This window comes from Corapipo altera, unplaced genomic scaffold, assembly GCF_003945725.1.
Source record: "Corapipo altera isolate COAL_440 unplaced genomic scaffold, ASM394572v1 69, whole genome shotgun sequence".
NCBI classification, from domain to species: Eukaryota; Metazoa; Chordata; class Aves; order Passeriformes; family Pipridae; genus Corapipo; species Corapipo altera.
The window spans coordinates 1,047,095-1,071,801 of NW_020884908.1; the positions used below are offsets into that span (position 1 = coordinate 1,047,095).

Consider the following 24,707-nt stretch of genomic DNA (forward strand, 5'->3'; position numbering starts at 1 on the left):
GTTGTTTACCTGATTCTGAGACTGTGCTAAGTGCATGTATTAACTCTACACTAGGGCTCGGCTCCCTGATACGATCTTATAAGCAACATGCAAGCAAACGGCCCATTGGCTTTAAATGAGCAAAATACTGATAACCACGACGGTGTTGCGACTTGGGTTAAACAGCACCTGCCGAAGTGCTGGTCCGAGGCGTTTCTGCGGTGGAAATGCAGGCGCAGTCAAGGGGTTTTCCAGTGTGGGTCCGAGCAGCGGGAGGGCTGATGTCAGCGGAGGGTCCTGCAGCGGGAATTGGCGTTCACGAGGCCGGCGTCTCCAGCGGGAAAGCCCGGCGGCGGGAGGAGCGGGCATCCCCGCTGCACCTCGCGTCCCTCCCGACGGACCCCCGCTCCCCGGGGGACACCGATGCGAAGCGGGAGGGCACTGCGGCCCCGCCTGGCGGGTCAGCGGGGCAGGGCACGGCCGGGACCCCGGCGCAGGGCGGGGCGAACACGCCCGTTCCCGCGTTGCCCGGGCGGAGGCGGCGGGGCGAAGGGCGTGAGGGGCAGCGCCGCGCCCGCCGGGAGATGCGGCTGCGGGGCGAAGGGCGTGCGGGGCAGTGCCCGCCGGGAGATGCGGCTGCGGCACGGGCACCTCCTGGCGGGGCTGTGCCTCGGCGCCACCTTCCCCCTGCTGTGGTTCGCGGCGTGGCAGGGCAGCCGAGGTGAGAGGGAGAGCCGGGGAGCGGAGGGAGGGAGGGAGGGCGGCGGCACCTGCTGCTGCCCCGCTCTCGGGGGCAGCGCGGCGCTGGCGTCTCTCCCTCGGTGCGCCGGTGCCGCGGGCGGGAGGTCGCGGCGTGCGAGGCGTCGGGTCGCCCCATCCGCCCCCGGGGCTCGGCACCCCGTGGAGGGAAGGAGGGGGAATATCATCCCCTCATTCCTGCTCAGCTCGGCTGTCCGGGCAGTGGCCGCGTGTCTCGGCTGTTCCCCCGGGTCACGGCTTACCTGCACCCAGGTGCGAACCTGCGTAACAGCTTACGGGGTTGGATCCTTGAGTAGTCACACACGTCCTGTTAAAATTAAACCCCTAAATTTAGGAGACAATAAAAGTTTCCTTTTAGCTTTTTAAACTTTTTTTTCCCTCTTTTTTTTTAACTCTTTTCCTAGCAAGCGCCTTGCATTAAGACGGGAAGAAAAGTCCAAAGGTGATTGCTGTAGCTGTTGCTTTTTAAATGTTTTTGATTTTAATTATGGAGAGCAAAGTAGCATTATCCATGCATTTTTGCCTCATGTACAGTCGCTTTTCCACGTGTATGTTTCCAGCATTCCAGAATGCAACTTTCCAGAGAAAAATACCCGAATTTTTGTACTTTATAAATAAACTTTAAAATTACACAATGTCTTTTTAATAGGTTATGTAGGTGGCACATGCTAGATAGATCTACCAAAAGCCACGTCTCAGATTCTCCAAGCTAACGTAGGAAAGATAAAACTGATGATACTTTCCAAAAATAAATTAGAAAGTCTCTCCAAAAAGTACCTCTAAGACCTGTAGACATGAATTGTTATGGGTGAGGGGGTGGCTGGTTTGGGGTGAGGGAGAGAGAATGGGTCTTTAAGAGCTTCCTGTACACACCTTTACAATAGGTCTGGTTTTATAGATGCAGAAGAACTAGAATAAACCAGTTAGTAATTCCTGGGATGAACACGGAACTCCAGCTAGCTGTTAATTTGTTTATATTAGTTGTTCCTGTAACAAACAGAAATGGGAGTAGAGAACTCGGCCCCATGATGGCATATTGAATAGAGTCGAGGCAGCGCTGGTCCTCCTGCCTTTTAGCATTTCGTGTGAACTGTATGATTGTTTATCTTACAACACCTCATGTTTTTCTCAGTGGCAATCTTGCTAGGAGTGGAGGAGAAATGGAGTAAAAGGGTGTGTCTTAAGAAACTAAGATCCAGGAGATGTCAGAAGGAAAGCATTTGTCCAACCTGCAGTTACTCTCGTGTTGTTTTGTGACTCCTCATAACTGACACTGCATTTTCATTTCACTTTCTTTTTGGCCGTTCTCTGATGGCATTCCATGCTGGGTTGTCTTGCTTTGGTTAGTTAGTTTGTTTAGGGGTTTGTTTGTTTGTTTTGGGGAAGAGTGATAATATGTGTTGTGGTGCATATGTGTTGTGCCTTAACTTTTCTCTTTCTACAGTTGCCTCCTCCACAGTAAACTGAGTAACTAATTCCTCTCAGATGGTGTAATTTTCCTAATTACTATTATTATCAGCACCTGTTTTCTTAGTAAACTTCTAACTATTACAAATATAAATATGTAGTGTTCAGATACATGTTCTCTCAAGCTTGGTAAATCTCACAGATGTGTAAATAAAATAGTTAATATTAGTAACTAAAGGAGGAGGTAACAGCATGTGGTGAATGACTGTATTATCTTTATTTCACTGAAATAAACACTTTGTTCACTTTGTTCCCAAGCAATGTTAGAAGATTGAAGCCTTCTAACTATCTGGAAAACCCCAAGAACAGCCAGCCATATGTTGTTACCTTTTACCACAGAGAGAGAAGCATTGGGAGCAAACCAGCTAATGTTCTGTTGTTGTCACAGGGTATTTGTTTAAGAAGATGGTTTGAAATTAATCTTTGCTCTGAAAACAGGCAGATACCTCTGCTTAGATGCTGTTAAACTTCTGTTCTTCCCTTCTGCACTACTGAACTTACTCTCCATTGACAGGCTTAGAGCACTACAGCAGTTCCCACTTTTGGTGCATCTCGAACTGCAATGTGTGTTTTCTTTTCTAATACCCTTTTCACTTAGCCCACCTGTTACTGGGAGGGCAAGTACTGCACAACAGCTCCCAACTCTTTCACTCATTTGTCAAATATTGTTTTCTGGCTCATTTTCTTCCACACATTTGTTAAGTCTCCTCTTCAGTTTCCTTCTCTGCTTTGCCCATTGACATGTTTTGGCTGCTCTTGATTTTTGACTACAGTCTATCACTAAGTAGTCTGTAGTATTCCCTCAGGTTTTTATCTAATTAGTGGTTTCTTGGATTGTAGTGATGTTGGGACAACAAATAATCTTTGTTGTACAACTAGGATAGGACAGCCTAGCTCAAGGCTAGTGGTTTTGAGTACTTCCATAGAATAAAAAGTACATAAAAGCCTTGTAAAATGTTGTTCAGTTCTTCCACAGTCTCAGAGCCTTTCAGCCCTTTTAGTTTAAAGTGTTAAGTCAGATATTAGCTCTGTCCTGAATTCTGTGGAAATAAAAAATCAATAGCTAATGCCAATGACCTTGAAACACATTATACTAAAGGTAGTTTGAGAGATTTGAGTTGAAATGTGTTTGCTGTCAATGACAGCAGTAAATAATTGGCCGTTTGGTGCTGCTTCTGACTATTATGTGCAGCCTGAGCATTGACTTGGAGTTGTGAGACTGAACTCAAGTATGAGTAGCTTAAACTGGCATAGTAGGAAAGATGCTCCTGCCTCACCCATTTGCTTAAAAATGAAAAATCAGAATGTACCGGTATCATTAGACTTCAGCTATTGTGGATATTATGGTATTTATTTTATCCTTACAAAGATGTTTTTATAGTCACTTTTTCCATTGCTTTATAAATATAAGCAGAGATTTCACATTAAAAATGCTCATATTTTTGTGGCCGGGAAAAGAAAAAGGAGATAAAAGTAATTATGGGGGCAATGACCAAATCTTCAGCAAACCCTAATACTGTGTCTAAAGTTGTGTGGTGATTCCTTCAGCATCCTCTAGAGAGCTTGCCAACACAGGCTGCTATTAGAGAGTAGTCAGCTGGACTGCTGCAGCAATACCTGTTTTATGTCCTGCATGGTTTTGCTATGAGCTTTTTGGTCCCTCCCCGGGGCCCCAGGCAAAACCTGTCTGAGGCAAACAGTTTCTATCTGAGGACAGAAAAGGCTGTTGTTAGGATGATGCAGATGTTTCTACTTGTTGTGAAACTGAGTTACAATCCACTTGCTAATTCACCTGACCAAAAATTATTTGCTGTCATAGAAACACTCTTCATATAGATTTGTAGTTATGAGAAGTAGTATAGAACTCACAATATAGTAGTGTTTTCCATGTAAATATTAATCCATTAAAAGTCTAAGTGTAAGGAGGTAGTGAATTTTTCCCCCTCATGAAAAACAGCAAAGGAGAAGGCAAAAATACATTATGAACTCATTATGAACTTACATAAAATTTCTTCAGAGAAAACAGTATTCCTGAATATAAAGAAACTTTGGTGTCTGTGCTGAATAACAGTGAAGTTTTTGTAAGTCTCAGCAATGAGGTAAATCATATCATCTCTCATGGCAGTGAGTCTTCATGTTGCTTTCAGAGGTTACAAAATTAGATCTCTTTGAGTTGACTTGTAAGATGTTGCTGCCCTCTTCACCTGAACTTGTGGGATAATTTATCCAAGTAAATTAAAAGTAATCTTTGACTGGAATTTAGGAGAAAATGCCTCTGAATGATGACATCACAAGGACCTAGGCATGTTAATATATACATATATTATATACATACATTATTATATGTTGAGTCAAACACTATGAAACCTGACTTTCTTTAGTTATTCCTTTGAGGCAGGGCGAACAAGAGAGAAGCTGTTCATACGTGATCACATTCACAGAAGTATATTTAAGGATTATCAAATTGTTTAAAGTATACATTTTTTCTTTGCTTCACAAAACCTTTAATTAGGGGAAGGTGTACAAAATATTAAAGAGGTATTTCTGATAAAAGTAGTTCTTTTTTCAGTTGAAATACAGTAATGCACGTGCTAGCCCAAACAGCTGATTGCACATTTGTTTCCAGTAATCCTCTGCCCATGGTGTGATGCTTTGTTTCACCTGGCCAGCCCCTGCTGTGCAGCCACGTGCAGGTCATTTGTGATGGACTTCTTTGCAGGTTTCCTGTCCAGACCCAACTGGCACACTGGCTCAAATCTTCAATTAAATAGGGGCATATTGACAGATTTGATATGGAGTCTTGAATTACACCATTCTCATTTCAGCCAGTATAGCTTATCCAGATTTGTGTGCAGAAGCCAATTTTCCTGCCTTCTCCAGGACTGCTAGGCTGCGTTTAACCACTGTTTTTTCCACTTGTCCCAGCTGACTGGTAGGCTACATCTTCCTTTCATGTGTACATTTCCTTCCAGTGGCACTGAGAGCATACAGAGGTTATTGCACATCCAGGTTTTGCCCCAATATGCAGTCAGGATGTGGCTGAAATGCACGGGGTGATAAGGGAAGAGTTTTTCCAGTCCGTCAATTGCTTACTCAGTTTCTTTGCAGAGTTCTGCATTTAGACATTAAAAAAAAAAATCAACAGCCTCAAACGGGACTTTAAACTTAGTATTTCCAAAATTTTACATCAAAATTCATATCCAAGACCTAGAGAAGTTGTGTAGTTTTACTGGCTTCTAAATGTGTAATTTACTGGATGAAGAGTCTGCTGCTTCTTGCAGTTACTTCAGTCAGGACAGTGCCTAAAGAGTAGAGGAACTGAGTCATAAATCCTGTGGTACAAAATGAGGATAGTTACTATCAGTTTTCATAGAGAAAGGGATAATGGAACATTTCAGACCTCTCTTTGTCTCATCACAGCCTGTACTTAAACAAGTGTAAGCATATGACATCCCAGTGTTGTACACTGAGTCTTGAGGAATGTAGTTTTATCCAGAAATACTTTAGTTAGTGGCTAGGCATTTAATTAAATGTGTGTATAACTGAGTAATTGCTACATCATGCAGAGAAGTAAAACTATTTAAAATACCAACCAGAACAAAGCAATAGCCATTGCTTGAAGTGAATGAGTACCACCTTAAAACCAAAGTGTACCAATTGTGGGCAAACACCATGCAATATCCATTCATTTTCTCTATTTTTCCACTTCTTTTAGTATTGCTTTCATATATGGTGATGTTCTGACTGAATGTTTTATGATCACTTTTCACTATATTCTAATATAGTAAAAGACCTGGACCTCAAATGAGGATTGTTTGCCAACATATAGGAAAATATTATTAGAGCTTTAGTTGTATTTTCTTTGAAAGAAGTTTTCTTGCTGCTAAGCTACTTTCAATTAGATACAGCATGTAAATGGTTCAGCAAAAATTATTCTATGCCAAACCCAGTAGATAGTCCATGTTCATTAGATAATTGTACGTTTTTTCAAAATTCAGTTATTAACTTCGATCTGCCTTTAACTTTGTAAAGTGTGTGTTTGTTTTAATACTGGAAAGCATTATGATTCTGTTCCTAGTATGCCCTTTATGGGCACAGAGGAACCTTAACTCCCACCCCTAGCCCCAAATTACTGGCACAGTGCTTTTCTTTGATGTCACTGGACATTAAATGTAACAGGTGAATGTACCTGGTGTAGGTGAAACAGCTTCTGACTTTATGGTAGTGTTTCTTGGCTGTCTCTGACGTCTTGGAAGACACAAATAGTACTGTGCTGTAAGGCTATAAAGAAAATATTTAAAGGTAATGCACATTGTTGAATTTAAGTGTTTGCGTAAGAACTGGCTGTTCTGACCCAAGACAGAGGCATTGTTTGGGCAATTTCTTTTCCTTCCTTACTCTGAGAGAAGAAAACCTGAGCTTGCAAAGCATGTAACAAGGCTCAGAAAGATCTATTTTAGATCAGTTACGGGGAGATAACAAACTGCTATTATTAGTGCAATTAAATCTCAGTGGTTTAATATGCTTCATTAGCCTGAACAGTGAGCAGTGGGTCCAAGCATGGAGTATGACAAGAACTTTTGCAGTTAGTGTGCTTATATAATTTTCTTTTGAGGCCATTAACCAAAAGTCATTTACTAAAAAAAAGAATCTTTAAGTAAAATAAACAGTGTAGCGTGTAATCGAAAAATAGGAACAAGACTCCCTGCTAGGTTTTAGAGTGCTTTCTTCCCTCCTTTATGCCACTCCCAATTTTCTTTTTATTTTCTTTTCTCTTTGAATGCTAAGAAGAGATAGTTATGAATTGTTCCACAGCTCTTAGATATTGCCAGAAATAATTAATGAAACTCTAGGCACTTATGATAATAGAGGAAGTGTGTGTGTATGGAGCAAAGAGAAATAATCAGTCAGCTTTTAGAATGAGTATTTGCTTTAGAGATTAGCATTGTTTCTAAACAGTTTCAATTTCCAGTGCAGAAAGTGTATATATATATATATGTATGCATTAGGAGGTGACACAAGATTGCATTGAAAACCATTTTAAGTGTTGCTAGCTGAGCGTTACAGTAGCCATAAGACTACATGAAAATGTGTAGTTAACAGTCGGAGGAAATGCTACAGTAGAGCTAAAAATTCATTGCAAAAGCTTTGAGTGCTATCACTGTGTCTGGTTGCTGGCTGGGTCCTTTTTTCTTCCCATGGCTAGTAGCTCACCAAGCCTTTACCTTCATTTTCTTTTTGTATTTTTGCCACAGGGCCTCATCTTGCTATTTTCTGCTTTTATTCTGACGTTCCTTGTTGCTGATAGAACCACTGGTAGACAAAGCACTACCACATTAGGCTATTGCTGGGCACAGAGTGTTTCATGATATGTCCAAAGCTGCTTCTCCCTGGCCCTCCCTGTGAGAGAGCCATGTTTGTAAAAACACCCTTTGTCTTTCTAAGCAATCTATTGCAAGCAACTGTTTTAGTTCTGTGTAGAAAGGAGCAACATTTTACACACACACACACTTCATTTAAACCTAATGACCGTTCAAATATTTAGAGTATTTAGCTTCATACTGCTTTCCAAACACATTTTTTGCCAAGGGTTTAGTAATAGTATTGCTCATTTACATGTGCTCTAATAACACTTAGATCATTTAGTGTTCTATTTCAAACTATATATTTTTATAATAAATTCATCCTTTGCTAAGGGTGAGTAAATATTATGTTGCTTTTGTCAAACCCTTGCTTCCTCATCTATCAAAATCATGTGAGATAAGTGACTAATAAGAGTCTTGTTCTCCTAACTGAACAGAGGCTTCAATTCTGAAAGACTTAAAAGTGTAAAGTTCTGGCCTGAAGAAATAGATGAGGCTGATTTACAAATACCATCTTCTCTGGGTGCACAGAGTGATAGTTGAGTATTGACCTTTTATTTGCCAGAGGCATCTATGACTTTTTGGTAGGCTCACCTGTAAGTAAGCAAATAAAACTATAATTGCTTGGTTCTTGCCAGAATGTCAGCATAGCAGTGATACCTCTGGTTTTGAGTCCCACTGACACTCCATGGCTGAAAGAATTGTGAAGAGACTGACTATGATGCTATAATTCATCTGCAATTTCTTTACTGATTCCTTCTACAATGCAGTTGTACTGAGGGGAATTTTAACTTGGTGTGACAAAATCTTATGCTATTACAGCACTGGAAATGTCAATTATAAAGCACCTCCACTACCAAATGATCGATTCCATTTTCAGAAGCAGTAAGTTGTGTCCTGTGATACCATGTATTTATCCTAAGATTGTGGGCTTGCTCTTTGTTGTTTGCATCTTCCCAGGAGCACATGGAAGTTTACTGCAAGTTAAGCCTCCACTTTCTCTTGGTGCTTTTATTAGGTAATTCCTAATAAAAGCAATTGGAAATTAAAGAAAAATGCACATTCATTACTATATCTAGGTTACACCTTTGAATTAGGCTCGAAATTGCAAGATAAATCTCCACTGTGTTTATATGTGCTGATGTTCTATCTGGAATCACTTTCTTGCTATGAAAACAGTCTAATGAATATCTATCAGTCACCTAAATCAGCTTAAACCTCCTGTTTTCATTGTATTCATATATGTTCTAAAGAATAAAAGCTAAAGGTTGGATTTGTATTATGGCATTGGAAACAGAGCTACCAAAGAAAAGCATAAATAAGAAAGTGCATTCCTATATGGTAGTTGATGAATGGGATCTTTCTTAGGTCTTCCAATAATTTAGCTTCTTTGGGATTCTAGCTCTGTAGTCTGATGCCTCATGAGAGATTTCTGTTGGAAATCTGTTTTTATCTATTTTAAGTTGTTTAAAGATAGATGCTGAATCTGTTTTGACCTTCCATTTTTTATTTTTGATTTATTCACTGACTTTTTGGGGAAGCCTACCTCAATAAAGTAGAACTTCCTTGTTGCGTGCAGCTGAAATAATCCAGTTTCCCCCTTCCTTCAGCGATGATGAATTTACGTTCACAGCTGCCTCGTACAGAATACTCATAGATATAAATGCCTGTCTTGCAAGTCAAAACATTTTTAAGAGCGTCAGAAAATTTTAGGAAGCATTCATTTTATGGGCATTTTACTAAACCTACTTTAAGTTTAGTGAGGTCAATAATGATAATACAGATCATACATTTACTTCTTTTTTTTTAACTACTTTTTCCTAGATGTTTTAAATTTCAGTGTCTTCAAATCATAAATTTAATTATTAAATTAAGAACTTGTGCTTACTGCAAATAAAAGCCCCTGTTTATCCAAAACACGTATTAATTCTGTTTGAAATGCCTCTGCAAATCCTCACAAATTTGTATTACCTGTCCATTATGATCTTAGTCTCTTTTACAGGCTAGAATTCCTGGGAATTCACTTTTCCAGAGAGACAATGGTGGATCCTATAAAATGAGGCCTGCCACAGATGGGACTCAGCACAGTCCACAGATAGAATGGGAGAAGTGTCTAAATAACAGCATTTAACTAAAAAAAACCCCATCAAACCAAACAATTAAAAGAAGCAGCATTAAAAAACACTTTTAAATTAATCAGGATTCCCCTTCTACTTTCTTTACTCTCTATTGCAAAGTGGGTGACATTATTGAAGTGTGGCTTTGTATTAATTTTAATAAATCTAACAATCTTTGTTCATATGACACTGAGGCAGTGAATGCTCCAACAGATATGAATCTCATATACCATCTGTGATAACTGAGAAGTTCTGACATCACCTCCTTCTTAGGAAAGTGGATCTTCTTTAAACATAACACTGATATTATCCTAGAATACTGTGCAGAATGGCAGAGGTGTGTGATAACTGTGACTGAGTACAGTGTTTCTAATGTTGATGTAGTTGTAGAGTACTTAATCAAATGTGGGCTCTATATTATGAAGGTATCCTTCGTACCTGAGCATAGTTTCAGTTGTTATCTGATAAAATATATCCAGGAGTTCAAGTAACTATCTTAACTAATAGTTGTTAATACACTCCAGACACTTTTTGAGTCATAGATGAAGGCTAAATACCTACATTTGGGTCTTAATAGTGGTTGGTAAAAAACACAAGCTGTTACATAATTATACTTTCCAATGTGAAAAGGGTTGTCAAGACTTGTAGCTTGGTGAAAAACGTTGTTTGCCTTACCAGATAGCACCTTCCCCTGCAACTCACAGATTTGCACTGACTTTTTTTTTATTGTGGATTTCTTATTTTTGGTTTTGTCTTCAGTGAAAGCCTTTACCCAGCTGTGCTTCCTAAACTGTGCCTTCTTAACACTCTTCCAGACTTCTTCACACGAATAAAATTTATTATTGTTTATACCCTTCTGGTGCTGTCATGTTCTGGACTGTCTTCGATTCTTTAGCTTTATTCCATCATATAAATTACCTCTTTGAAAAGAAATTTTGCTCTCACTGCAGGAAATGACTTAGACACATATGAAAGCCAGTTTCTGGAACTTCGGCAAAGACTATTGTATGCTGAAAAGGAAAATAAAAGAAGATCACATGAACTGAGCAGTGCCCTCGATGAAATTAAACGTATAGTTGCAATAAGAGCAAACTTGACAACAAATCATACAGGTCTGTATGTATAAAAATGTACTGTGTTAACAGTTCACTTTTGTGTGCTCATGTTTATAACTGGTGTGGGGAGAAAAATCATTGGTTTGATTATATCAGCATTAAGTAGAGGGTTCTACTTTTGAAGAAAAGGCTGGGGGAATAACTTCTGTTTGAAATGCCTCTGAAAATCCTCACAAATTTGTATTACTTGTGCATTTTAAAGAGGATTTTATGATTGGTAAGTAAGTGATCAAATAAGGAGATAAATAAAGGGGGGCACACTGGGCTGCAGGGGTGTCATAGTGGCAAAGCTCTTTATATTGCTGATCGAGATTCTTACAGTCCTTATCCCTCTCTTACTGCCAACTACAGAGCACTGAATAAGCTATTTTTACCAACTTTTACTGTGCCAGTACACCCTCATAAAAAGAGGGCTGTGTTCTGACCTGGAAGGCAGGTACACCTCCTCAGATGTTCCTCACTTTCCAGGTGGAGTGACTTTTTGAAGGGCTGGGCACCGAGGTGCATGTGTGGGTGTGCAGCCTCATGTCATCAGGCAGATCACATCCGTGTCTGCTGAACCCAGGAGTTGGGAAGCCCCATGAGGACTTGCTGGCTAGATACAGCCCAAGGGTGTCCCTGCTAGAATTCATCTTGCAAGCAGTCGGTTAATAATCAGAAGGAAAATGTGAATGCTTGTAAGCGTTGCCAATTAAAACTTTTATCTGGGGGGAGGAGGGTAGGGTATGTCTCTGCCCCTTTTTTTGGTGGCTTTTTTTGGGGGGGGGGCTTTTTGGGGATTTTTTTGAGGGACACCAACATGCAATTAAGCTTAGTGATGCGGCTTCTTCTCATTGTTAGTTCTAACTTCTCAGTTACCTTGCCTTACAGGCTGTTGTACATCTCCATCTGTATACACACTGTAGTTGTATACAATAGGTTGACAGTTTGATCCCATCCCCTAAAATAAGTGATGTAGTTGTGCGTGATCTGCCTTCCTCCCATATTCAAAGACCTACTAGAAGACCTACTTACCTGGGGAGAGAAGGGAAACTAGAATAGACATCTCTGTGCTGGAGGCATTTCACAGTACACCCCAACTTCAGAAAGAGTCTGGGTGATACTGAAAACTGCCATCTAAAAATCCTTATTTTCATTGAGTACAGTGGGCTGGTAATCAGATTAAAACAGAGAATTAACCAGGACTGTTACAGGGGAAGAAGGAACAAGGTGCATTTCTTCTTTGTATGGTCAGATTTGTTTCTTATCCTGTTATTCCCTGCCAGTTTTTGTCTGTTTATTCAATGTTAATTCAGTGGGACTGTTCCGATGTGCATAAACAAACAGCTGAGTGTTGACAGGATTGTGGCCTTACAAGTTTTAGAACAGAGCCATGGTGGCAGCCACCAGTAGCCCCACATACAGTTATTACCTAAAGCACATAACAGCAGTAGAGGAGACCTCAAGTTCCCCTTCCCTCTTTATTCACACTGGGGCCAGCTGAATATCAGAAAGTATTAAAGCTGTCAGTTCACAGGATTTAAAGCAGAAATTTCTTAAAATCATTGAATAATTTTCCTTTTGTTTTTACTTGCCCTTCTGCTTTTCATTCCAGCCAAGTTTTATTGTACAACAAAAATGAAAAGGTTTCTATGTAGCAAAACTCCTGTAAATTTAATGGTAAAACAGAGTGGGAGGAGTTGTGGGTCTCTCTTTCATACACAAATATCTGGGCGTTAAATATACATATACCCCCCCCCACACACATACATATATATATATATATATATATGGTTGTTTGGGGGTTTTATAAACCTGTTTTCTCTAGGGCTGGGAATCTCTGAGTCCTAATTTTCAGTGGGAATACTTCTTGGAAGTTGAAAAACTTAAAATATTTCCCATTCAGTAAGGCTCTGTCTTTGTTGATCTAAGCTGAGTGAATAAGGCTGATGATGGTTGGTTGTGAGACTTGTACGTCACTTTGAAAAGTAGTAAATTTTGGGAATTGTCTTAGATGCATTTTTTTTTTAGGAAAAGTAACTTTCTATCCAAGTCAATAGACCTTCTATTGCTTTCATCTTTATTTTAAACTGGTAAAGAAAAAAGATTTCTCTTACCTACTACAGTCTTTGGTTTCTTGAATACTTTCTAAAGGCCTGGATATGGCTTCTTTTTGCCATAGGACTTTTTGTAACCTGAGAACTTCTGTTTGAGCCTTGAGAACCACCATGTGTTATATTTTAGGGAAAGCATTTAAGTTTATTATGTAATTAAGAAAGTATTTTGTCAGAATCTGTGTTTCTTTTAATTTAAAAAAATTACTTGACAACTATGTAAAAAAACCCAAACCAGTTTTTTTTTTACTGCTGCTTTTAAAATCACTGCTTGTTGTGTTGTAAGGTGGCTCAGTCCTGCAAGTGTTTAATCATAGGAAAATGTGGACTCAGTTCCCAGGATGTTCAAGCTTGGAGTTCTGCAGCATCACCTGGGTGGGAGGAAATTGTGCTGGGCAATTCTCAGTTTAATATAGTGTAATATATATGACATATAATCTCTTCTGAGGAATAGTTCTGATTTAATAACCTTGCTTGTGGTAATCTGCCAGTGCTCAGTTGAGCAAAACAGTTGAAAAAAAAAAAAAAGGCTTCACTGCTGGCTTTTTATTTTATCTGTATCTGTGGATTTGTTGGGTTTTTTCAGATGATATGAAGTTGAAAATAGTAAACCTCCCAAGAAAACTCCCCATGCATCTCACAAACATGCACTACTATCTACCTCACCTTCAAGAATATGAAGATGGAATTTTCCCAAATGTTATTTTTGGGCAACAGAGAACAGGAGGTGGGAAATTTGGTTTGGCTTATATTTTCTATATGTTTGTATTTTATATTAAATTCTAGCAATGAAGCATACTCAAAAGTTTGGAGTGGGTTTTCTCCCTTAACTTAACAATGTGGCCAAGCTGAATTAATTTTAATGGAGATTGCAAAAGTACTCATCCCTATTTAAAATCTTTACCTCAGAGTATTCTGAAAAGCTTTTCAAATATCAAGAAAAACAGTCATAATTGAAAAACAATATTATTTTTTGTTTTAATGATATGTTCTTATGGCTAAGATGCATTTGCTGACGTTTTTTGCCTGCAAAATTAGTATGAATAAGGAAGCCAAGGTGAATTTATAATGTACTCAGTTTGCCAATGTGAGAAACAAATGGAAAGGTGATGTGATAATTTAAAGGATGTTAATATATCTTCAGTGTAAATTTTCATCCACATGAGAAACCAGCTGACACCTGCAGAAATCATAATGAATTTCAGTGAACTATAATACAAGTTATAAAGTTACATCTTATTTTAACTGTCATGTGACAAGTAAAAGGAGTATTCGAAAGCAGTAAGCAAAGAAGGAACTAGTCAACCATTTTGCTGAGTTTTTTATTTTCTTTAAGTTTTGATTTTTCTCTAGGGTGATTTTATATAAAGAAACACTTGGCAGTACTTTTGATTTAACTAAAAAACTCCAAACCCTTGGCCATGCCCATGACAATGGATAACTTTCTACAGACTTCTCATTAGTAGGTGTACAACAATTAGCTGTATCAGTGTGATCCTGTGTTGTACTTCTCACCGGAGTGCCCATAGATCAGTGTCACTAATAAAAGAATGCTCCATGTTTAATTTTTTTTTTATTTGTACACGAAAATCACAATAGCAAGACTGCAGTTTAATAAGGACAGGTTGACCTTCAGTGTGTAAAACCTGAGTGGTTTAGCAGGATATGTGTTTGGAAGGAACACTGGAACTTTGGCATTTTTGAGCTGACACTGGCATGGATATTAAAGTCTGGAGCAAGTCACTAGTTGCACCTACTCCATTCTTCTAAAATCTGCTGCTTTCTTGCCAGCCTCCTGAGATTTTGGTGAATAGAAATCATCTGCAAGGACTAAGATTCCATAGGTTTACTGAGCTATGTTTGGCCACTGATTTGGGTAATGCCCATATGTATCCTGCAGATGCATCTTGCTTACAGTCTAATGATGTAATACAGCATAGGTTTGGTAGTAGTGGAACCTTTGCCAGAGACAATTTCATCTCCTTTGTTTTAAATAACAATAATATCTAAGTTTCTTTCTTCTTATTACTGATTCTATGGAAGCCATTGATGCATATCAATCAAACTGCTCAGCAAGATGTTTGAATTTGATTCCTTCTGAGATACACACACAGTGTTCATTTCCTGTGATAGCCTGTTCACTAGAACAGTTTTGGTTTAACCCTTACTGCTTAGATCTCCAAAGCAAAAGTAACCACTTATTTTGCAATACTCACTTTTGAAACTCAGTAGCAGGCACCTATGTGTTTGCCAGAGGTAGTAGTATTCCCAAGTTCTAAAATGTTGATCCTCTACACAGTGTAGGGCTGGTGCTTATAACACAGACACGTGGGTATCTAACCTAAACTTAGCTGGAGGTGTCTCTCCTTCCAAGTAGTAAAGCAAGTGCTGTCCCAGTGCTAAGGGAATACTAACTGTCACCAAGTGTCATGGTCACATCAAAATTAAAATGTAATTTCCCTTTCCTTTTACTTGACTTAAAATTACGTGACTTGAGGCCGTCTCTCTTCGCAGTCTCACTGGTGGTGGGTATTCCTACTGTGAAAAGGGAAAAGAAAAATTACCTGATTAGTACACTGCATTCCCTGCTGCAGGGACTTTCTGAAGAGCAAGAGAAGGACTGCGTAATAATCATCTTTGTGGCAGAGGTAAGTTGGCATGGAAAGGTGCAGGATGCTGATAGAAAGACAATATGGAGATTTATGTCTTAGTGTAATAACGTAGGAAAGGCTGCAAAATAATGTTACCTAGGCCTTTGGGAGGGATTTCTTCAGGCCTGGAGGAGATGGTGAGCAGCTGTTCATATGTGGAAAAACCCCTGTAACTCAGAGGATTGAAGGGTAAAAAGTCACATTTACAGAAACAGTTGTTGAGTCAGATTTTTCAATAAAACCATATGAACTCATTATTTATCTCTGAAAGTAAGGCATTCTGCTTTCAGAATGAAATGTAAATCCTCCACTGAAGAGTTCCATAGGACTTGAAGAAAGGAAACTTAATCAGTCTAAAAAATGTTCAGATTATTTATCTTCTAGTTTGATATCATATATCTTACAAAGGTCATGTTAGAGCCTTCTGCATGCGTTTTGACATTGTATGTGCCAAAGAAGACTGTTCAGAGACTTAATCGGTTCCATGTTTGGGAAAGTAAATAGGGCTCAAGGTAAAATGTTAGAGCTAAATGCTTTTTTTCTTATTCCAACATGTCTTGATCATATTAAAAAAAAAGCTACAGAAGGGAATTAGCTAGTCATAGATCCTTGCAGGTAAATGACTGTGCACAGACTTTGTATTTTTAATTCATGTTTCTTTATCCTTCCATGAACAACATTAAATTCATACACGTATTCATTAACAGTTACAGTTTGTTTTTTTTTAGTTCAATCACCGCTTTTGCAGCTGTAATATTGTCAAACAGAACATAGTTCACTTTAGTAAGTTATGTCATGACTTCCACTTTTCTGTTTTGATCACAGTGATAAGTATATAGGACGAATTTTACTGGCTGTAGTTCTCCTTGAGCATAGTTTTTCAGGAGCTGAACTTATTTTACAGCTGATATTTCCCAGTGGAGAGCTCTGGCAATGATGAGCTTTGCCGAGCTGCCATTCAGATAAATGTTTTATTACAGGGCTTCAGAGGGTTCTGTGAGTTTTTGAGGGTTAACTGCTGAATAGTGGAGAGTCCTAATGTGACACTTCAAACAAACAGCAGGTCTGGTGGTAGTAACATAGTCCACATCAGCCAATTTAGGATTAAACTGCCATTGTAGGAATTATTCTCCCCTTTATCCCATCCCCAAAGTCACATTCTCGCAGCTTCCATTTTTCAGCCATGCAGTAGATTGGAGCAGCTTGATTGTGCTGATATGAGAGGTGATAAGAACATTTATTATGAGAGGAAGGCAGGTGAATCTACACCTTCCTTTTTCCCAAAATGTCTCAAAAGACTGAGTTAAAGGTTTACATCATGGGTTAATTCATAGTAACTTATTGACTGAAAGTGAGTTGTAAGTTCTGGGTATTTTTTTTTCTTATTGCAGCTCTTTGCTTACCATTTCACCTTGGTTTTATTTATTGTGTATTTAAAAAAAAAATCTGAACTGCTAAGACACATATTGTGTTGCTTTGCAAATCACATCCATAAAACTTTGCACTCTTTAATGTAGTTAACTCTTTAATGTAGTTAGCAGATGTGTTCCGCACACCGAAACTGTCACCTTTATGAAACAGCAGTAATGAATAAGTATGTCCTCAAAATTTCCAGACAAAGAGCCCTAAGTTTGTTATATTAGGAAGAAACTAACTAAAATTTTAAGTACTGCTAGCTTTAGAATATTTTTCTCAACAGCATCAGGCCTCTTTTGTGATTTTTGGATGATTAACCTGAAGCAGCTCTTTTTACTGACATTTCTATGACTGTGCTTTTCGGGCATAATTGAAAGCTGTAGAATAGAATTTATGCAGAAAATGGCCTGGCCTCCTGCAAGAACAGAGAAAAACAAAATGCAGAAACCACAGCTGGAGATGATTCACTTTTGCATTCAACTACATTGAAAGTTTGATTGGCTTGAAAAGCCCATACTGTCCTTTAGTAGAAAATCTGCTGTACTGTACCGTGTTTGTTTGGAAGGAAAAAAAAAGAGAATAAAAATGAAGTGTTTGCATATAAATATTCCCTACAAAAGGTTGTTTAATACAAGAATAGGTGACTTGAAATGAAATGCACCCTTCTTTTCTGTAGGTGAATGCAGACTATGTTAAGAGTGTTGCAGAAAGTGTTAAAACCAGGTAAGTCCTATAGAATGTAACACCCAACAGCGAGGTTTTTTTGAAAGAAAAATTACTGAAGAAAATTAGAGCATTTCAGCTGAAATGGAACTGCTAAATAATGAGGCAATGGTTCACTCTTGGTATGTGTGCTATAACTCACTGTGAAACGAAAACTTCAGAACAGAAGGATGTATATCCGTTTATTTTCCATTTTTTATTTCATGAATATGCTTTAACTAACCAGCTTAAATCTCTGATAAGTATTTACTTGAGCCCAAGTCTTTTCCCTATGAAATTAATGATGCAGTTCACACACCTGAGGCTACATACATTAGATCCCCACTGACTACACAAGCCTGCAGTGTATTCTGATGTCTGTCATAGAATCATTTAGGTTGGAAAAGACCTGTAAGATCAGTTGAGTTCAACCATTAGCCCAGCACTACCACCGCTAAACTATATCCACAAGTGCCACATCGACATGTTTTCCAGGTGTCTTTGTTTCCTTGTTTGACTACTTTTTTTTTTTGGCAGCAAATAGATTACCTCTATAATCTTTAATACTGTTATATGATGGGTAACATGAGATGGGTATTCTTTGCCATGCCAAATTAATGTAAGAGCTAGGAAATGCAAGCTTGCTTCCCACTGCAGTTCTGCTTGCTCTTATCTTCCCTCCCCATAAATGTTTACAGCATTGTGCATGTTAAAAACTTCAGAGGAACAACTATTTTTTGGGGGGGAAAAAAAATAGACTCATTGGTAGATTTTTGTCTTTAAAAGTGCTGCTTTTAAGAAATAGTATGGTGTAGCTAACAGTCACAAAACAGATAAGGCTAAAGGCCCTGAAGGGCAGTGGACTGAAAGAAGGAAGAGCTGAAATCTGCACTGTGCTGCAGTACTGGTGTTGCTGGTTCTTTCATGCACAAGCTTATTGGTGAATTGGTTACTCTGACAGAACCCCTCTTTGGCCAATATTTGAAGTGAAACAACCTTTCCCCTCGCTCCTTTGAAATGCCTACAAGAGAGTTCTCAATCTTTGTATTAATATTTTATTAGGATTATTCATTTAGGTTGGAAGAGACTTTTAAAATTGAGTCCAGCCATTAACCCAGCGTTGCCAGACCCACCACTAAACCATGTCCCCAAGTGCCATATCTACATGTCTATTGAATACCTCCAGGGATGGTGACTCAACTACTTCCCTAGGCAGCATGTTCCAATGCTTGATAACCCTTTTGGTGAAGAAATTTTTCCTAAGACCCAATCTAAACCTGCCCTGACGCAACTTGAGGCCATTTCTTCTTGTCCTGTTGCTTGTGAAAAGAGATGGACACCCATGCAAAACAACCAACAAATAAAAAAAAAAAATCGAACAAGATCCCTGGAGGAGTTGCCCTTTTTCTTCGCTTTTGAGGCTTTTCTGCACATCCTGCTGCACTCCAGGGTTTCCCACACTGCATTTAGGGTGTAGGTTTCCCCCAGAAGACTCCTGTTGGTTAAGTAATAGCCATTGCTTCCTGCCTCCAGAGGGTTTATCTCAGCTGGGAATACTGCAGCAAGGACAAGAGTAAGAGGCATTTCTCCTCAGCACTGTTGAGCACTGCTAAGGTACAATACTTACAGCAGTTTGAGGAGGTTTTTTTTTCCATGATGCTTTTACTCTGATGTGCTTAATTTTTAGTGTTGGTTTTTTTCATTAATCATAGGAAATGTGAAACTCGGTTCTGAAAGCTCTTTATTTCAGTGATCCTTTACTTTGTTGCATTGGAGTTTGTTTGTTGGGTTTGGTTTGGGGTTTTTTTTGTGGGTTTTTTGGTGTTTGGGGTTTTTTTTTCCAGAAAGAGAGGGAGATTTGACTTCCAGGCTTGACTCTCAAAGTAGATTATACATTTTTTCAGTGACTTTTTAAAGGGAAAATATAATCCTTGGATCAGAGACTAGACCCCAACCAAACCCCTGCTCTGGACAGTATAATTCTATCTAGGATGTGGAATTATAATTGGAGCAAGGGTAAGGAAACTTGGAGCTCTCACACAAGGAAGAACAGTTGTGTGTTGTTCTAAATAGTGGATTTAGTCATGAGTTACTGCTGCATTTTGGCAATTATCTCAGGATTGTTAGTAAGCATCTATAGATGCAGGAGGGGCAGGATTTTTGAGACACACTTCTCTCCAGTGTTTTCTGAGACTTTGAGTTACTGACCAGTCTGTTCTGATGGTGGTCAAAGACCACTTCTTGGTTCCAAATTTGCAGTCTATGTGACTTAGTTTCTTTGCTGGAGTTGTGAATTCCACTTGTGTGGGAGCAGACCTAATTCTGGGGAGCTTCTGTCTATGGTTGCCCTCAGAAGTCTTTTTGAGGAATGGAGTCTCACAAAGATTCTTCTCACAGCTTTCCCAGAGAAATCCAGTCTGGAGTCCTAGAGGTCATTTCTCCTCCTGCTTCTTATTATCCAGATCTTTCCAACCTGAAAAAAACACTTGGGGATTCTGAGGACAGAGTAAGGTAAGATGGCTGTATAATACCCAAGAACTTTTGCTAAGAGTGAAAAATGAAAAATTCTGCAAAAGTCAGTGTGGTTGAGCTGATAATGCTTTTCTGTTTCAGAGCTAATGGATCTCAGCTGTAACTTTAAAAAAAAATTGTTACACAAGCAGATCTTGAGAAAAGCTATGCTGCACATCAGCTTCAGCCACGGTTTCTCCTTTGGGTCTTGACTCTGGGCATCCCATGGGTTTTAAACCAGATGGATAATGCCAAAAGGCATTATCTGAGCATAAAGGAAACAAAACAGTAAAATCTTTCATGTGATGCATATGGGAGAGGCTCTGTGAACACACAAAGGAAGCCTCATGTGGCCCCTTAGCTAACTACTGACAACTACTGTGGGTTTAATTAATGACCTAACTTTTGGTGATCGCAGACGTTTTATCTACTGTTAATGCACCCTAACTGGTGATTTCATTCACTCACGTGCCCCAAATTCACTGAGACAGAGATTATAACCTAAAAAACCCATTGATTTATTGGAGGAAAGTAATTTTCTTTCAATCAACAATAAATAATTTATTGGAAGCCACTGCAACAAAGCAGCAAGAGACCTGCAGTACTGAGAGTTTAGGTTGGAGGAAATCAGCAAGTGTATGTATGCTTGTGTTTTGGCTTTATAGATAAACCTTATGTGTTTCAGAGCATAAACAAGTTTAAATACTTAACTTTCAGATATGATTAAAATCAGATACACTTTTATGTTATTTAAATACTGATAAATTACTCTCTAGTCTTTCACCATAGATTATCAAACATCAACTTTGTCCTCTCGTAAAATGACAGACTGTCCAAAGTCTCTGTTTATATTTAAAACTGAAAATTAAATTTATCAACCTGCTTTTGTGCTGTTCATAAGTAAAAGCACTTTGTCTTTAATTTTAGAATAATCCATATGTATTTACTGTCCATAATATAAGGAGTAGAATCATTTAAGTCAACTGACATGAATAAACTTGTTAGATATTTTGATTCAGGCTCCATTGATGGAGATCAAAATTTTTTGCTTAGTTAATGTTAACATTTATAGGAAAGTCAAATTATATATAAATGTTTACACTGATTGTAGAGGAATGGTTTTTTTCACTTAACTATGGGTTAGAATACTCAACCTTACAATTTCACTGTAGAGGAAAAAAACCTGCAGAGCATTAGAAATGCTTTTATTATAGAAATAACCCTTGCAACCCCCCCCCCCGAAAAACTTATCAGAATTTACTGCTTATGTTTAGGTGGAGAACTAAACAGAATTTGGATTATAGCTTTTTAATGCTATATGCCCAACCTAAGGGAACATTGTATTTACAGGTATGTCTATATTATCATTAAATAGCTGCAGTGCATCTGTACCGATTATTAGCTTTGGCAACTTTAATTTTTGTTAAAAGCCTCAATAAAAACAGAAGTCTGTCGTAATTTTCTGTGTATTTTACCTGTGCTCTTTACAAGCATCTGCATATTTCTGTGTTTATATTCATCTTATGGCCAGGTACTATTTGATTAAATCCATCTGTACCTTCTTGTCATTTGTGAGGTTGAATAGCAAGGTAACTGAAGCACGAAGGCCTTATTTGATTAGGTTAAGAAAGTCAGAGTTTAGTGTCTCTTTACTTAGTGCAGCAAGGCAAAATTGTGGTGGTAGGTCCAGGTTGTAGCCCAGATCCCAACAAACCAGAATCTCTCAGATAGGGAAACACACCAGTATAGCAATACTGAAGTTAAACTACATGTTGGTACAGATCCTAATTTCTGCAGAAGACTTAGTCTTAGACTTTAAGATCTGCATGCATTCAGGCTTAGCTTTAGCCATCATTCTAAATTTTCCTAATTTGCACTCCATAGAGATCATAATCACCACCAGAGAATCCAAAATTTATCAGAGCTGTTCAATAATGGAAGAGATCCATAAAATTTTCACATAGCTCATTACTGTCAGGAAAGCTCAGAAGAGAGTTTTGCTTGGTTCTTAGTTTTCCTGGGTCTTCTCCTGCTCCAGACACTGTATCACATAAGGACATCACAGGATTCCTGGAAGCAGAAGAAGAGAAGACTGCAGGAGCAGACATCTCATATGGTTCTTGTCAGGATTTAACACAAACATGTTTGAGCTGGGCTACCTAAGAGTCTGTGTTACGTTCTAGAATGTGGCATAGGTGCTCAGAAGGCAGGAGGAAAAGAAAAATGTTGTGTTTTGAACAGTTCAAGTTTAGTGGAAAAGGAAGTATTTTCCTGTGGCTTTTGTATATTTTTAAGAACAGTACCCAAGTTTACTAAGTGTAGACTAGAGCATTAAGGTACAGGAAACCCAGTGAAGTGAAATGTTAAGATACTGCCAGGTATTTAATGTCCTCTCCCGTTACACAGGTCTACAGCATTCATGTTTGCATGGCAATGACTTACTTATGTATTTGTATTTTTACAGAGATTTGAGAACATGGATTTTCTTATCTGAGACAGTATATAACGACTGTATAAGTTATAATTGAACTGTGTTATTCAGAGCAAAGCCTGAGTTCTGATGTTTGTGTGGGAGTTATGCCTGCATTCAGAATTTTCTTTAAAAGAAACTATACTTTCCTCATACCATTCCTACTATATCTACTTCTTCATTTTTATGTCCAGCCTGCAGTTGCTTCTGTAGCACTGATGCTGTTCTGCCTAGAAAATACTTTGTCGAGTACAGCTGAAAAGAATGAACACTTGCTGCCATAAAATCAGGATGATCTCCCTCTATTTGGAAGTCTTGTATTAAAGGAAAGCAGATAACTTAAAAATACTTTTCCTTAGCCTGCTACAAAGATTTACTTCAGTAGTCTTAAGCAAAACTTTCACTAGCTTAGATTTTATTTATCATTTTGTCAGGAATAGTATAGTTTGAGTGACTGGTATTAACTCCGAAATTTTGAAAGAAGATAAGCATACATGATTAGTCTTGATGTCTACAGTTGATGTTATGAGTCAGGCAAGATCTTTGCCAAATAAACACTCATTCTAGGATACTGCTGAACCAGGATTTAGGCAATGTGAAGTCCATTGAAGCTAACAGGGTTACACTGTGGATGAACCTTACCTACTGATCAAACATAGTATTTGGAAGAAACAGAATAAATCTCGTCCTTTTTACTTGAAGCATCTCTTCTACTTTTCCTTTTTTTTTTTTTTTTTAACCTGAACCACCCACTGCTTATTTCAGTTGTTTTGTTTGGTTAGTTCGGTTTTGTTTGTTTGGGGCTTTTTTGTTGTTTGGTTGGGTGGAGTTTTTTTGCTGGTTTTTGTTGTGTTTTTTTGTTTGGTTTGCTCTGGTTTTTGTTGGGGTTTTTTTGTTGTTTTTTTTTTTTTGAGGGGGTGGTGTTTGTGGTTTTCTGTTAGGGGTTTTTTGGGGTTTTATTTGGGGGGGAGGGTGTTGGGGTTTTTTGGTGACATTTTCTTTATCAATAAAACCTGGGAGAACTTTGAAGTCCTTGTTTCCACTTTCACTGTACCTCCTGGCATCCACCAGAGCCCCTTGAGGCACTTGTAATAATGGGATCATAACATAGCTATAAAAGCAGGCATTCCAGTCCCAGCCTGGTAGTGAGGACGTGTTCTTTTTGTCCCTGTAGACTTAGCTCATTCTGAAGCAATCAAACATTTAAAATCAGAAAGAAACACAAATATAGCAGTTTCTGGCAATTGTTTTCTATTAGCACTGAGAGGAAGCAAAAATAAAACATTAAATAAGTCTTTTAATTTCTTCAGTTAAAATCTGTTATGATTTTTTTTATCACCACATGTGGAGGCTAGGGAAGCTTTGTGTATTTCTAAATAACATATACATTATTTATATACCATTACTTCAATTTCTCAAGCGTATTTCTCTAATGTATTTAAGGCCTGAGGAATAACTCAAGGAGTTCGTTAGTAGTCTTTACATGGATTTTTTTTCTTCCCCTGACTAGACTCTAGGTGAAGCCTGTTATTTGGCAGAGCTCCTGAAAGGAGCTTCACAATCTCTACGTAGTCATTGTCAGTGTTTCAAAAATATAAAAATACCTTAATATAACTTAGAAAGGAAGACACTTTCCTGTCTGATGCCTACACTTCCATTGAATGCTTCCACTTTTTTTGTTACTACTTCATTTTTACTTCTCTTAGCATAAGAAAAACAAATGGAAACCCATTTATTGTCTATCATCTTGAAAATTTTCATAGCCTTGCTATAGTGCATGTGTCTCTTTTCATCCAAAAGTACTGATGAGTGAAAGGAAATTAGCTGCCATCATGTGTTTTGCTGACCTTCTCATGGCAGTGGGGCAAATGAACTAGACAGTTCATATCCTAAACCTCCTGATCCAGCTGTGTGCAGCCACTACATAACCTTTTTTGGTAGATAAGAGCATATGAAAAACAAGTGGCTGTAAGCTGAAGGCGGAAAAATTCAAATTAGGATTTGGATAAAAAGTATTAAGCATTCAGGATAATTACACGTATCACATACTGAAAAAGAACTGAC

At 38.5% G+C, this 24,707-nt stretch overlaps 1 protein-coding gene across 1 annotated transcript in view; it reads left to right on the top strand.

Moving 5' to 3' along the window:
• Window positions 1–609: 609 nt before the first annotated feature.
• Window positions 610–24,707, top strand: part of MGAT4D (MGAT4 family member D) — a 36,058-nt gene continuing 11,960 nt past the window's right edge. Inside the window, exons 1-7 of the mRNA XM_027652697.1 lie at window positions 610–700; window positions 10,636–10,797; window positions 13,480–13,620; window positions 15,408–15,541; window positions 17,637–17,683; window positions 20,060–20,173; window positions 21,448–21,523. Coding sequence (XP_027508498.1) covers window positions 610–700; window positions 10,636–10,797; window positions 13,480–13,620; window positions 15,408–15,541; window positions 17,637–17,683; window positions 20,060–20,173; window positions 21,448–21,523 — 765 coding nt within the window. The remainder of the gene's footprint in view (window positions 701–10,635; window positions 10,798–13,479; window positions 13,621–15,407; window positions 15,542–17,636; window positions 17,684–20,059; window positions 20,174–21,447; window positions 21,524–24,707) is intronic.